The sequence below is a fragment of the Bos indicus x Bos taurus genome, chromosome 15 (assembly GCF_003369695.1).
Source record: "Bos indicus x Bos taurus breed Angus x Brahman F1 hybrid chromosome 15, Bos_hybrid_MaternalHap_v2.0, whole genome shotgun sequence".
NCBI lineage: Eukaryota > Metazoa > Chordata > Mammalia > Artiodactyla > Bovidae > Bos > Bos indicus x Bos taurus.
Window position 1 is genome coordinate 49,238,835 of NC_040090.1, and position 15,347 is coordinate 49,254,181.

The 15,347-nt window shown below is 50.4% G+C and overlaps 1 protein-coding gene across 7 annotated transcripts in view; it reads right to left on the minus strand.

Annotated features, from left to right (window-relative positions):
* Positions 1 to 14,672, minus strand: part of ABCC8 (ATP binding cassette subfamily C member 8) — a 79,143-nt gene extending 64,471 nt beyond the window's left edge. For 5 of the 7 annotated variants that reach the window (XM_027563408.1, XM_027563407.1, XM_027563406.1 and 2 more), the window contains exons 1-6: positions 14,421 to 14,663; positions 13,025 to 13,166; positions 8,987 to 9,108; positions 3,215 to 3,381; positions 1,362 to 1,604; positions 274 to 462 (exon numbers count right to left, since the gene is read on the minus strand). In XM_027563408.1, the coding sequence (XP_027419209.1) occupies positions 274 to 462; positions 1,362 to 1,604; positions 3,215 to 3,381; positions 8,987 to 9,108; positions 13,025 to 13,166; positions 14,421 to 14,568 (1,011 nt within the window). In that variant the 5' untranslated portion in view covers positions 14,569 to 14,663. Of the gene's footprint in view, positions 1 to 273; positions 463 to 1,361; positions 1,605 to 3,214; positions 3,382 to 8,986; positions 9,109 to 13,024; positions 13,167 to 14,420 lie in introns of those variants that run through there. The other 2 variants (XM_027563410.1, XM_027563409.1) reach the window with 2 other exon arrangements.
* Positions 14,673 to 15,347: the final 675 nt, after the last annotated feature.

The following is a 15,347-nucleotide window of genomic DNA, read 5'->3' on the forward strand; positions in this document are numbered from 1 at the left end:
CCGAGAGAAGTATTATGGTGATTACGGTATGCTGCTGTTTCGTTGCTAAGTCAAAAGCGTAGGGCACCATAAATTCTTTAGGGGCACAAGCTTGCCTTCTAGCATTTCTGCCAACCAGGTGCAGACATCTCCTAGAGACAGATATTGCTAAGCGCTCTGCATGGTGAGGAACTGCCCGGTGCAGCCACTCTCACACACATCAACCTCTTGCCTGTTCTCACTAGTGAGTGAAAAGCTTGCCGAGGGCGCCCTGCTCTCCCCCTGGGGGCCTACCTTGGGCTGGAAGACGCCATTCTCCTTCCCAAGGTGGTCCACGATTCCAAAAATGCACAGTGGCCCGGCGAAGCCCAGCAGGTCAGCCAAGATGCGGAACGTGCTGCTGAGGACCAGGCGCCTCCCGAAGGCACAGCAGAGAGCCTGCCAGATGGCCCGGGCACCTTGTGTGCTTTGCGTATCCTTCCGCTGCCCAGAGAGACAGAGTCAGAGTGGCTGAGGGCCCATTCACAGCAGGGCCCAGCCTTCCAGGGAACCCCTGGCTCCTGCTGCCTAGAGAAACCCAGTGGCCACGTCTGCTGCAAAAAGGTGGGCTCAGGGAAGAAATTATGGAGCCACCAAGTGCATGGTTGTGTGGGTCCAAATAGACACCTAACGTGGTCCAGATAGGGAAACTGAGGCCAGGTAATGGATCAAGGTCACATGGCTGGGCAGGGACTGCGTGGTGAGCATAGTGCTATAACAAGGGCATGGCATATGTCAGTCCAATGCCACTGTGTCTGTCTTGGTGTTTTCCTCTGCTAGGGCAGAGGCAGTGAACGAGCACTGGATTGGGAGTCAGGTGACCAGCTCTGCCACCTGCCAGAGGTAGGCTAGCTCTGGGGAGGTCATGGCCTTTCTCAGGGCCTCAGTTTCCTCATCAGTGGTTTGAGGAGATGAGATGCCTTCTGGCCTAACTCATAGAGTTACTGCAAGGATTAGGCCACTAATGCCCTTACTCTCCAAATGGGTGACAATCCCCACCTGTACAGTCACTGAGCTCCAAAAGAAAGACCACAAGACATGGGAAATCAGTAACCAGTAGGGTAACCTCCCTGTAGAGCCTCAGTTTCCCCACATGGACAATGAAAGTGTTAGGCTAGGTGATCTAAAACGTGAGGACCATTCCAGCTGTGACTGTCCTATGGGTCTTTGATCTTGGACTTCTCCCTGGTTCACTGTGTGACTTAGGGCAAGCCTCTTTCCCTCATGGGACTCAGTTTCCTCACTGTCCCATCAGGGGTTTGACCTGATGCTTTCTGAGCTCCCTGTCTGTGATGCTAAACCAGAGGGAAGGGAATGGACAGTGTGACCATGCCCCTACTGACCGCCTGGGCATCGAAGGCCTCGCAGAGCCTCTGGTAGTTGGTGAGGGCCCGCATGGCGATGGGCAGCTTCCCAATGGCTCGGAGATCGATGGGCTTCTTGTGGGCAGTCTTGATGAAGGCGTTCATCCACCAGTAGGTGCCTTTGGACAGCAGGTTCACAAAGGGCTGCAGGAAGCGCACCCCCAGGTCCTGCAGGTCCTCTGGGGGCTTCACCTCCCTTGGTGTCTTGAAGAAGATGTACCTCTGTGGGCACACGGGACACCAGGGAAGGGTAAGTGCAACTTCTCATCACCTCTACTTTGTCCCAGCAGAGACCTGGGGTTGTGTCGTCCCACCCTTGACTTCTAACAGGTCGGGCCATCATTTGCCTCTTCCCAGGAAAAAGACCCCTCCAACTCCTCTTGACCACCAGTGCCAGGGCCTCCTGACTCGTAAATATTCATTAAGGTCCTACTTTGAATCCCCTGGGCTGTGTTGGGTTGGGCAAGAGCAGGAGTCTCCCATATGCCATCTTCTCTCTCCTACAAATCTGAAGAAACCACCATGTTCATATAGGGTTTGCAGAATGTGGAGCCATGCAGACCTGGGTTCGGATTCTGCCCCCTCCACTAACTAGCAAGGTATCTTTGGACAAACCTCATCTAAAATGTCTCATCTTAAAAGGGGATTTTACTTGCATCGCAGCAATGCTGTGAGGGTCAGTGGAGGCAGAGAATATGAAAGCCTATATACCCTGCAAATCACCAACTAAAAGCAGAGGAGTCAGAGAAATGCAAATTAAAGTAGCACTTCACACTCATCAGACTGGCCCAAATTAGAAATGGCTGGTTGGAGGAAAGGAAAGGGCTTTCTAATTCATTGCTGGTAGATTACAGCATTTCTGAAAGGCAATCTGCAACATCAATTAAAATTTCAAATACACAGGCCCTTTGAGCCAGCAACTCTGCTCCTTGGATTCCCTCCCATAGAAACAGAAGCAGCTTTACATAGATACAAGTATGTTTAATATGCCATTATTTGTGATGGCAAAAATTTGGCAACAAAGTGAACACTTATCAATAGGGTAATGGCTCAGTTACACAATGGAATATTATGCAGCCATTAAGAAAACTAAATTAACCATACTAGACTTGGAGTGAGTCCTAAGAGATATCTGATAGATGAGAAAAGCAAGATGTAAAAAACTACATATAATATAATCCCATTTTTATACAACAAACATTGAAAGAAACAATACCTATTTATGTTAAGGAGATATCCTTAACAGATGCAAGTATGTAGCACAATATGTTAGTAAAAAGAATGAAAGGATACATGCTTGAATGTTGATATGGGTTACCTGGGGAGGGACAGGTTGAGGGAGGGGAAGGTAAGAATCTCAGAGAGGGAAAGGGAGCAAGCAGAAATGATTAAAAAAAAAAAAAAAACTCAAAAGATATGTATGCAGCCACACTTAACACATTTACTAATTCATGTGTAATTATATGAATACATTAAAATAAAACAAGCCCCCCCACCTCAAAAAGAAAAAAGAAATCAAACTCAGAGAAGTCAGAACCTGAAGTTTTATTTCCTCCCTATTAAACCCAGAGTCCTCTAGCCTTGGCTGTCACCTCCTTTCCCCCTGGGAGCCTGGGGTAGAGGGCTGCTGGGCTGGATGGAAGGCTCCTCCTGAAACATCCCTCACTGGCCTCAACTCTCCTTTTGAGGACGGGTAAAAGAAGCTGACTCCTTCTAGGACGTGGCTAAGAAGCAGGGTGGTGGCCCACATCCAGGGGCAGGACCCTGGTCAGCAGCCCTGCCCTGGCGCAGGTGTGTCCAAAGGTGGGTGGCAGCCCGGGGGGCCTGCTTACCCTCACCCTGATAACGTTAATCTCCACAAGGAGCAGCATCCCGTAGAGGATCACCAGCAGCCCCGTGAGGCAGAAGCGCAGCTGCGAGAAGCCGATGGCATGGTCGTAGAACTTGACAAACTTGATGGTCTTGGTGATGAAGGCCAGGGTCCAGTAGACTAGCAGGGCTGCCAGGGAGAGGCGAGAGAGCACGGAGGGTGTGTGTGCACGTATGTGGATGTGTGTGGACTCATGCCTGCGCAAGTGTGTGCAAGAGGACAGAAAAGTGTGTCAGGGAGGAGGTGTGCCTGTGGCCAAGCACACTCAGTGTGAGAGATGTCTGTGTGTGTGAATATAAGAGTATATAATTTTGAGACAGTGAAATGAAGGTGTTAGTTATTCATTCATGTCTGACTCTTTGAAACCCTATGGACTGTGGCCCACCTGGCTCCTCTGTCCATGGAATTCTCCAGGCAAGAATACTGGAGCAGGTTGCCATGCCCTTCTCCAGGGGATCATCCTCACCCAGGGATTGAACCTGGGTCTTTGGCATTGCAGGTAAATTCTTTACTGTCTGAGCTACCAGAGAAGAAATGTGCATACATTAAAACATTCATGACAGGCATGTTCAGAAATAATAGTAATCCTACAAGCCAAGGTGGTCAGCCAAATTTTCCTTTATAATAAATAAGAAGAAAAATGGTGAAATTATTTCTTGAATTTAGCTAAGTTATAGGCACTGTGTCAAATAAGCACTTTAAACATACATATCTCATTTATTTCTCACAAAAGCCTCGTGAGCAAAGTCCTGCCATCACCCTCAATTAAACAGATAAAGGAATCAGAAAGGTGTAGTAACTGATCCAAGGTCACACAGCCATTAAGTGGCATGACTGGGCTAGCTTAACGCCTAACACAAGTAGGCTCCACCATATAATGGCTTCCTTGTGGAATCCCCAGTCTGGGAATATCCTAAAAGTCCTTCAATCTAGTCCTTTAATTTTACAGATGAGGAAGCTGAGGCCCAGAGAGAGGAGGGGACCTGCCCAAGCTCACTGCAAGCTAATGACAGAGGGAAGGTGAAGCCCTAGGTCTATGGCTTCCCTCGCCCAGAGCCCACTATAGCACAGTGATGCTCTTCAGGGAGCCTGGGGAGTGGGGGATACAAAAAAGTGAGTCACAGTCCTGCGAGGCAGTGCGTATTGTGGTTAGAGCTGGGCCTGCAGCCAGATACGCTTGGGCTCAGATTCTGTGACTTAATAGCTACATGATCCTGGGAAAGTCATTTAACCCATCTAGGCTTTAGTTTCCTCATCCATAAATGGGAATAATAATATTACTACCTCAAAAGTTGTTGTGAGCAATGTATGGGAAGCATTTAGCAAAATGAGCCTGGCACACACTGGGTACTCTTTGGGTATCAGGTGTTAATGTATTTATTATATCCAGATTTAAGACCTGAGACCATAAATGATCAGAAGTCATTGGTAGAGTCTATCCTCTAAATTCCTATCTACCCCATTCAAATCCACCAATAAACCAGCCAGTTTTGGCTTACTGGTGACGACAAAAGAGAGCAGTGATTAAGTCCCCCTTCAGGGAGTGCTTTGGCACAGGCAGGCCTTCCCCCTCACTCCCTAGAGTCATATGGTTTACAATATATGACATATGGGATCTTATATATGTTATAAGGTCAGCCTAAATGCCTAGAGCTCTTCTCTAGAGGAATCACAGAGAGGGAAGAAGACCGTCACCCTGCCTGTCCTCCCTGGGTGGGCTCTTGGGGACAAAAGCTGAGGTCTGTCTCAGCCTGGCTCTGGGCTGGGAACTAGGTTGAGACACTGAATTGGGGAGGGGCGAATGCCACCTATCTCAGGTCCCCGAGTGAGAGCATCAGGATAGTGGGCAGGAGTGTCTGCTTCTGGTCCCAGCCTTCAAGTCTGGATGGTGTCTCTCAGCTGAGTCTGGTCTCCAGGTCACAAGGAATCCCCTAGCTGGAGGCCATACCCCTGCCTCCACACCTACACTCTCCCAACAGACTCTATCCCAGGCACCAGAAGCTCTGGAGGCCTTCGTGAGGGTTTCCTACTGGGACCAGACTTGTAAATACGTCTCAGGTTGGTCCAGCCTCTAATGCTTAACAGACATGATCTGATTTGATCTTTATAAGAACCCTAGGACTTAGCCAGGGACTTACTATTCCTGTCCAGATGGGGAGACTGAGGCTCAGAGAGCCTGAGCGTCTTGTCCAAGGTCACACAAGGAGTTAGTGGTGGACCCAGGACTAAGCCAACAACCCTACCCTACAGTGCTGAGCTCTCAGCCTGTGGCCAGACACAGCAGCGCTCGGTGAAAGCTTAGGGCTTGTCTGAGGGAACAGGAGAGGGGAAAGAACAGCACAGGGGCTGCTGCTGAGCTTTAAACTCTGAATTCCCCTGAACCTACCCCAACATTGTTAAGCAGCTATACTCCTATAGAAAATAAAAAGTTAAAAAAATAAAATAATTGAAAAACCCCTCTGAATTCTCATCACCTCCGCTTTTTCCCTCTCTCTCCGCTCCCTCACCCCCTCATCCTACCTATTACCAAACTCTATTTTACTTCCTAATTATCTTGAATCCATCCACTTCTGTCCACCTGGGTTGCCACCATCATGTCTCCCCTGGATTACCTTTAGAGCTTTCTCAGGGTTTCCCCACTTCCCCTCTCGCCCTCTGTAGACCAATATATTTAACGAAATATGACCTCAACGCACCCATTCTCATAACAGCATAATTTGCAGTAGCCAAAAGGTGGAAGCAATCCAACTGCTTATTGATGGATGAGTGTAAAACAAAATATGGTATATATATATAATATATATATATATACAACAGGATGTGTATAACACAATGGAATACACACACACACACACACACACACACACAATGGAATGTCATTCAGCCTTAAAAAGGAAGAACTTTCTGACACGTGCTACAAATGGGTGAATCTTGAGAATATAAAACAAAGTTAAATGAACCAGTCACAAATGGACAAAATAGTGTATGATTTAACTTAAATGAGGAGCCGAAAGTAGTCAGATTCACAGAGATAGAAAGTAGAATGCCAGCTTTGAAGGGTTGAGGGTAGTTATTGTTTAACGCGTACAGTTATTGTTTAATGGGAAAATGAAAGAGTTTTGGAGACGGATGGTGGTGACAGTTACCCAACAAGGTGAATGTATTGAATGCCACTGAAGAATGCATTGAAAAGTGATTAAACTAAGTTTTATGTTACATATCCTCAATGGCTTCCCATTGTCCTTGGGATAAAGACCAACGCCTGTGGGGTGGCCTTCAAGGTCCTGCCCCACCTGCCACTCTAGCCTTCACAGTTCAGCTCCCTTCTGCCCTCTGCCCTCTAGCACTCCTTCCCTCCCCCACCCCAGATTTCCTAATGTGCTTTCTTTCTTCTGCCTCTGGGCCTTTGCACATGCCAGTCCTTCTGTCTGAAGCATTTCCCTGTCCTTTTCCCCAACTAGTTCCTACCTATCCTTCCGTTTTCAACTCAAACATGACGTTCTCATAGAACACCTTCTGATCTCACCCAGGTCCACGAACAAGGTTACTTCTCGGGACACGGTTCACCTTTCTGCAGGACTCCAGACCTATGACCAGACCGTAGCCTCCACAGAAGGACAGTTCTTTCTCTAGTACTCCCTGCCCTGCAGCCCATGGGGTGCATCCTCTTCACTTTCCCCTGTTCTAGAACTTCTGGCTCCACGGAGAGCAAGACTCTACCTAAGGGGAATGGAGGGAATTAGTCCTTGTTCCTTGGAGAAGGACTGGTCTGTCCAAGGGTAGTAATTTGGGCTTCATTGTTGTTGAGACACTAAGTCATATTCGACTCTTTTGACTTCGTGGACTGTAGCCTGCCAGGCCCCTCTGTCCATGGAATTTCCCAGGCAAGAATTCTGGAGTGGGTTGCCAGTGCCTTCTCCGGGGGATCTTCCCAACCCGGGGATTGAAACTGTGTCTCCTGCATTGGCAGGCAGATTCATTACTGCCGAGCCAGGGGAAGCCCAATTTGTGCTTTAGGGAGAGAATATTATATGCTTTCTGGAGAATGACAAAATGAACTTGCCAGATGCCCAGATAGGGTGTTTTCAGAGGCACTGGTCAGCCAGGCCTGGCGATTAAGGAGGGGTCTCTGTGCATGAGAAGCTGCTTCAGACACTGGTGCGGGAGGCTCTCTGAAGCCTGTATTTAACTTCTCTCCACCTGCTGCCCCTCAGTCCCCCAACAACACTCACATGGGGGCCCCTGGGGTGAGGACATCTCTTGCACGATCCTGATGGAGTGCAGCTCCCACCTTACCAGAAAGGTAGACCTGAGTCTAGCTTGGGAAGCACCCCCTTCCCATTCATGACACCAGGCTGTCTCTGGCTTAGCATAGAAAGTTCCAGACTCCAGATGTCAATTAATGCTGTGACTTCTAAAAATCATGGTCTGACTTAATGACACACAGTCTGACCACAGCTTAACAGTAAGATGTACAGCCTGGCCTTAGACATGCAGACCGAGCCCCACACAGAGGAAGATCTGTGGATTTATACCTTGGGTCCAACACAGTCTGAGGACTCTTAGACACACAGCTTCATTCTTTTTAAGAGTCTGCTTGGGTCCCAGACTCCTGGGTTCTAAACCGGGCTTTACCCCTTGACTACCTGGGGAGACTGGTGCAAACCACTTAACTTCTGAGCCTTGGTCTCCTGATCTGCAAAAGGGTAATAATGTTACCTCCCTCACAGATTTGTTGTAAGGATTAAATGGAGTTAATACATGTAAAATGCTTAGGATTGTGCCTGACACATAGAAGGTGCTAAATGAGTGTTTGCTGTCATTATGTGTAACTTCTCTGAGTTCAGTGTTCACGTCTGTAAAATAGGGATAGCAACAGTACAAGAGGGAGAGTGTGGGGGTTAAGTGAGATGATGCATGGAGGAAGCTTAGCATTGAGCTTGGCATACAATACAGTCTCAATAAAGGTCAACAATCATCACTGTTGTTTCTGCCTGGGACCCCGGCCACATGGTGTCAGAAGGTCTAAGCGGGCACTCCCAAGCGTTGGCAAACCGCAGGCTCTGGTCCTGGGGCCCTTCTCTTTTCTAAAGGTTACCGCATCTGGGCTCAAGTTTTACATGCGACCTACAAAGCCATGACTGCCCCAGACCTCCCCTGAGTGCCCAACTTGTCTATCTGCCTGCTTGATACTTGAGCTGGCTGTTTCAACGCAGTGTGGCTTAAACACCCCAACTCCTGCTCCTTTGCCACAGTGGTCACTAATACACTGCTCACACAGGTGCCCAGGCCCAGAGCCTGGAGTCTTCTGTTCCTCTCCTGGCCCCCGACCTAACCTTCAACCATTCTCCCACATTTGCCTTGGCCCATACCAGCTTCTTTGCCAAGTGTGCTCCTATCAGAAGGGCTTTGAACTTGCTATGCCATTTGCATGCAACATCTACCCCCCCCCAAAGTCTGCGTGCCCACTCTTACCAGAGGCCTCCTCCAAGCATCCTGTACAGACAGCAACACGGCCTTTCCTCTCTGCCCCTTACCATACTTTGTGTTCTTCTTAGCATCATCACTACTTATTTGTCTACTGTCTTTGTAGGTCTCCTCCACCAGACTGGAGGCTCCACAATGGCAGGGATTTTTCTCCACTTCTGAACCTCTAGCGCCTAGAACAGCGCCTGGCACAGGAACAAATGGAAGTCCCTATTCCCTCCCCCTCTCACCCCTCCCGCTTCCCTACCGATCAGCAGCTTGGGGAAGTTGGAGGTCTCAATGTTGTGATAGTAGACCACAGAGGTGACAGCGGCCATGAACGCCATCCCGGCCGGCATGTACAGGTGGAGATGGCGGGACTCGGTCACCCTGAGAGGAGGGTAAGAGAGAAGGAGAGAGGAGATGTGGGTGAGCTGCGCCATTCCCCAACCGAGTAGCCCAGGCCTTGTGTTTAGGGTGCAGCATGCAGTGCGGCCTCCAGAACACATGCACGGCAGCTATATGTTGGCAGCTCTGCTTGGCAGTACCCCAAACACATCTATTAAATAAGGGGCCCAGGCATTCACGGAGATGCTACGAGGGTTTGGTGTTCAGGCTTTGAAATTCATGGTCTTCTCTCCCTGGTTTCACGCTTACAGAATCTGGCAGAGGGAAGCTGGCCTTGGCAGTCACAGCTGCAAAGCTTCTAGCCTGAAACCAGAATGCAGAGAAGCTGGGGTCCTGATGCCATCACTAAGCCACCACACCAACTAAAAAAGGTGGCCTCCGGATTTCTTGGTAAATGAGACTGTAAATGTTGATATTCTTCAAGCCTTGATTAGTGGATAGTCTCAGCACAAGGTCTTCACACTGTTATAAGAGGTACAAGGCAGTCACTAGTGGGGACACTGGGAACAGCCAACACCCTGCCCAGGGGGCCTTCAAAACTCTTGCCTCTGTACTCCTTGAAATAATTTTGAAGTGACTTCCTTGGCAGTTCAGTGGCTAAACACTACACTCCCAGTGCAGGGAGCCTGGGCTCGATCCCTGGTCAGGGAACTAGAGCCCCCATGCTGCAACTAAGACCCAGCACAGACAAATAAATAAGAAATAAATATTTTTAAAAGAAATACATAGAACATTTTTTAAAAAGAAAGAATTTTTAAAAACTCTGTACTCTTGCATAGAATTTAAGTGACATCTAAAATGTTATTTCATAAGTTTAAATACAGTCTTCTGTTTGCAGTAGAAGGTAGAAATAATAAATATTTTATAAAATGACAATGAATAACCATAATTGAAATAAGTATTTTATGACATGACTTGAACAGATTTTCGGCTGCTTTATTAAATAATACATACTGACTTAGGTAACAAATTAGGTAAAAGTTTCTACAGGGCTTTTTCCAGTTTATGCTGGTCTGGGAAAACATTCTATGTTAAGAAAACATTTTTATAAATAACCTAAAAACCTTTGGTTGTTCTAAATTCAGAGCACCACAGAGAAATAATCCTTAAAGGAAGACAAGAAGCCCTATAGATTAGCCCTATACCTTCAGTTCAGTTCAGTCGCTCAGTCGCGTCCGACTCTGCGACCCCATGAATCGCAGCACGCCAGGCCTCCCTGTCCATCACCAACTCCCGGAGTTCACTCAAACTCATGTCCATAGAGTCGGTGATGCCATCCAGCCATCTCATCCTCTGTCGTCCCCTTCTCCTCCTGCCCTCAATCTCTCCCAGCATCAGAGTCTTTTCCAATGAGTCAACTCTCCGCATGAGGTGGCCAAAGTATTGGAATTTGAGCTTTAGCATCAGTCCTTCCAAAGAACACCCAGGACTGATCTCCTTTAGAATGGACTGGTTGAATTAATCACTATAAGAGGCTTGCATATGTGCTAAGTCACTTCATTCGTGTCTGGCTCTTTGTGTCCCCATGGACTGTGGTCTGCCAGGCTTCTCTGTCCGTGAGATGTTCTAGGCAAGCATACTGGAATGGGTTGCCATGCCCTCCTTCAAGGACCTTCCCTACCCAGGGATGGAACCCATGTTTCCTGTGTCTCCTGCACTAGCAGGCAGGTTATTTACCACTACCAGCACCTGGAAGCCCAAATGAGGCTTATACTTGAAAACCACTGCTTTAACACCCCTTCTCTTATCTGCCCTGTAGACTTCCCAGCAAGTCTGTAAACCCAGGGTGGGTGGATTGGGGGTGTTAGAAGGCAGGGACTGTGGCTTCTCCTCCAGTCTGATTCCCCTCCCATGTCCCTCTTTCATGCTTGCCTGCCCAAGGGTGTAGGCTACAGATGGAAACCAGCAGACACCAGGTGACAAGTGCCCAACTGAGGAGCTGACCCACCCTCTGGGGAGCTGACGGTGATTTGCACTGAGCGTAGAGAGGTTTGGGATACAGGTGCTGCCCACACAGAGGGGTCTGTTGAACAGCCAGCAGGAAGGAGTCCCCAGTCTGATTCTTTCCAGTCTCCCACATCCTGGGAGTGTGCTATCTGCCCAGGGCTCTGCCACTCTGCACTTTGCATCCTCTCCATGCTCTAATATCATCCTGGACTCTCCTATGAAGCAGGTCAGGCAAGGATTATGAAGCTCATTTCACAGGTAGAGAAAGTGAGGCCCAGGAAGGCTGGGTGACTTGTCCAAAGTCCCACAGCTGATACACAGCATAGCAGAAATGCTGGTGAAGACTAAGGTCTACCTTCTCTACAGAAATGATGGTTTCTTCTCCATTGTTTTGTTCATTACAGCCCAGTGAGTATCTTCTGGCCCCAGGGCTCACAAGGCAGCCCTCCCCTCTCTGGCATTTGCGCCGCTTTGGAAAGGGTGCTGGGATAGAAGGCAGGAGGCAGACTTTTCACCTGCTAGTTATGTGGCAGTATGCATTCTTGTCCTGCTTATCCCTTGGGCTTTGGAGGAAGCCCAAGGCAAGCAGTTATCACAGAGATTATCTCTGAAGCCAGGATGCAGTGGGAACGGAGGGTGAGGGAGTATGTCTATCGATGGGGGTGGGGATCCCCTCCCCGTGCTGTCCACCTGCAGGAGCCAGGGCTGGCAGGAATGGAATCTGGGCATAGTCTAACCCCCGCTCAGAAGGGTTGTACCTCACCTATTTAAGCCAAATGCCCACCACCTTCCATCACTGCTTCACCCAAAAGGGACTCATTCTTCTTTAATGCGATGGCTGCTCACCTCCGCCTTGTCTGCACCCCCAACTGCTGACACACCACTTTCGGCTGCAGTCATCTCTCACCTAGACTACCGCAGTCACCTCCTAGGTGCTGTTTACCTCCAGCTACTCACTGCTGCCACCCTGCCCTCAAGTTCTCACCTCCAAGTGCTATGCTGATTACATCGCTTCTAAACTGCCTGCAAAATTCAACTCAAACACTCAGCCTGGCGTTGGAAACCTTCCTGGAGATGCCCTCAGTGTCCAAGTCTCAGCCTTCACAGCTCTGGTGTGTTTCACACTAGCCCCGCTGCACTGCCTCACTGCTCCCACCCTCTCTGGAACTCCTCTGCTCCTCAGAACCCTAGTCATCCTTCCAGATTTGGCTCAGAAGTCCCCTCAACCATGAAGCTTGCTCAATCTGCCTTCCTTTATCCTCCCAGAGTACTTACTTGCAAGATTATTTCATTTATTCTCTTAAGGAGTCACTAAGAGTCTATGGAACTTTCTCATGTGCCTTGCATGGTGAATACAAAGATGAGTAAAATGCAGCTTCCAACTCTGAGGCCTTTCTGGCTTAGGGAGAAAGAGTTTGCAAATAGATATAGATGAGAACATAGAGTATGACCTGTGCAGTGGCAGAGGTGTGGAGAGTATGCTGTGAGGCCCTGGGAAAGGTGGGCATGGGGAGAAGGCCTTTGGGAATGAGGCTCGAAACAGGGAGGGCCAACTGTAAGGAACCTGGATGTCAGTCTAAGCACTTGGGACCTTGAAAACAACTGGGAGCCAAGGAAAGATCTCAAGCAAGAGTGATTTTTGCCCTGAGAAGGTAACTCCAGCAGTCTGTGGGAGAGGCTGAGTATATCCACAGGAGCTATGGTACTCTAATAAATTCTAGGATTATTTCACTGGGTCTTGGTGTGCAGATCTAGGTAGGGCATGATTCTCAGTGCCCAGTGCCTGGCACAGAGAGCCCAGCACATGTACGTTAAGTAAACGGTTGCTGAATTTATTAGCAAATAAAACCATATCGGCTCATGGAATGCAGGTGAGCTGGGGTCTCCTTGGGCCTTTCGGGAGGCACCCTGGAAGAGACCCGCTTACTTTGGTCCTCTGAGAGTCACTCACCCATCAGACAGGATGCCCTCCGCGATCTCACACACCAGGACGAAGAGCAGCATGAAGGTCAGGATCCAGCGCAGGTTGTGCCCAGGGAAGTGGAGCCATGTGCTGTGGTGAATGTGCACCTTGGAACTCTGACTGCCCCATCCTGCAAGGAGACACAGGAAGAGGTGGGAAGCCTGGCTCACCTGGAGGAGGTTTCATGAACCCCAGGAAGGTGCTTAGGCACGGGGCCCACGGTGGGGATGAGGAGTGTACCCAGGACAATGTCTCAGTCTGTTCACTTGAACTAAATGTCTTTGCATGAAGCCCAGACCCATGGAGGCCCACATGTGTAGGTACCCATTTTATATCTGGCTTTTCATGTGACAAACTACAGCGTAAATAATCCATCTGGTTGAGAGTAACAGTGTAAATGCTGTTACAATTTTTGATGTATCTGTGAGCATAGTTTCCTATTTCTAATTGTCTTTGTCAGTAACTAACAACTTTTTGCTTCTGCAGTATCCTTCTCTTTTTAATTCTGTGACAATTATTCCTTTCTTCCCCAAAGCTGTGTATGAATGTTAAGATTTGCTTTTTTTCTTAATTAGAGGAAATTAACAGGTTTGGGGGGAAGCAGGGTTGACAGAGTGAGTTGACAGAGCTAGCCAGCTTGGGAAATACATTCAGGGGACCCCAGGAAAGAGGCACTGAAAACCTCCCGGGCGGTTCCGCCCAGCTCTGCAGAGGGTTTTCAAACAGGGCGCTGGGGTCCTCCGGGGTCGCTGCTAAGTCGGATGGGCTCTGCACGGAGCCTGAGAAGTTGCACTCTAGGTACACGCGCGACCGGATGGGGTTGGCTGGGGAAGCGGAGCCTCTTCTCCCTCAGGGCGAGTGGGATCCCAGGATCTCCGGAGGCTGCTGACCATCACTGTTCGGCTCAGCCCGAGGGCTCGCAGGGCCTCCATCCCAGCCTCCGAGGCGCAGGCTGCTCTCCTCCCTGGCCCCATTGGCGGCTGACGAGGAGGGTGCCCTGGGGGAGGGGTGACCCGGCTCCCTACACAGCGCCTCTCAGAGTACAGCCCGACCCCCTCCCGACCTTTCCAGCACGGAAAGAGACCCCCTGCCTTCCCCTTTCTCCATTCCGGCTCTAGCCCCACGGTGGCAAAACTTGGGGGTCCCCTGGGTCAGGAGCGTCCGTTGTGGTTGGCGCGGTTTCAGGGACATCCCAGTAGTGAGGGCTGCGCGGGTATGCGAGCGCAGGGACCGAGGGGCTTCATACAGAGCAGGGGAACCCCGGAGGGAGGCGAGCGGCGATCGCCCGCCCGCAAGGGGACACGGAGAGCGGCAGGACGCAGCGCCTCCTCCTCCCTCCCGGCCTCCACCCTCCCCTCCTCAGCCGCTCGCCCAGAGCGCTCACCGATGAACAGGATGGGGAAGGTGATGAAGAGCAGGAAGACGTGCGGCACCACGTTGAGCGCGTCCACGAAGCAACCGTTGTTGAGGACGCCCTGGTCCACCCGGTAGGCGGCCGAGTGGTTCTCGCTGCCGCAGAAGGCCAGGGGCATGGCGGCGCCGGCGCTGGCTCCGACTCCGGCTAAGGCTGCGGCTGCCGCTGGCTCCACGCGCCTCGCGCGCTCTGTCGCCTATAGCTCCGCGGCCCGGCCTGGCCGCCAGGCCCCCGCCCCCACCCCGCGGGCCCCGCCCCGCCGGCGCTCCCGCGCCCCCACCCCCACCTCCCTGCTCCGCTACCTGCTGGGCCCCGGGGGCCGGCGGGGAGCCAGACCCGCCCGGCCGCACTGGGACCGGGGGTTCTGCGGCGTCCTCACGAGGTGCTGTGCGGGGGGCCGCCTGGTGGGTGCCCCGCTGCGCGCGCACGCTGGGGCATGGGAGAAGGCAGGCTGGCTGGATGGGTGGGCCCGCTTGATCCTGGGTGGGAGGCTGAGGGGTGCAGAAGAGAGGAGGGGCCTCGTGTGTCCGGAGTGAGTGCTGTAGGAGTCTCACTGCCCTGGGTCTGAAATGTGGGCTCACCTGGCCTGGTGCTGGTGGATGAAGTTACATCTGAGGGTCCTGATGGAGGCAGAGTGGGACAAATCCCACCCCATATGAATAGGAAAAGCATTGAAAAACAGTATCTAGCGGGACAGTTCGATTGTTTTCAAAAGTCCTTCCAGGGGCTGTATGTTCACAGGTGCCTTATAGCCTATCCCACTCTTTCACAAAGGGCATCTCCCAATACTCCTGCTAAGTACAGATTATAATCTCTCCCATTTTTCTGATGAGGAAACTGAGGCCCAGGGAGTTTACATGACTGACCCAAGGTCTCCCTGTATCCAGTTAAGGCAAT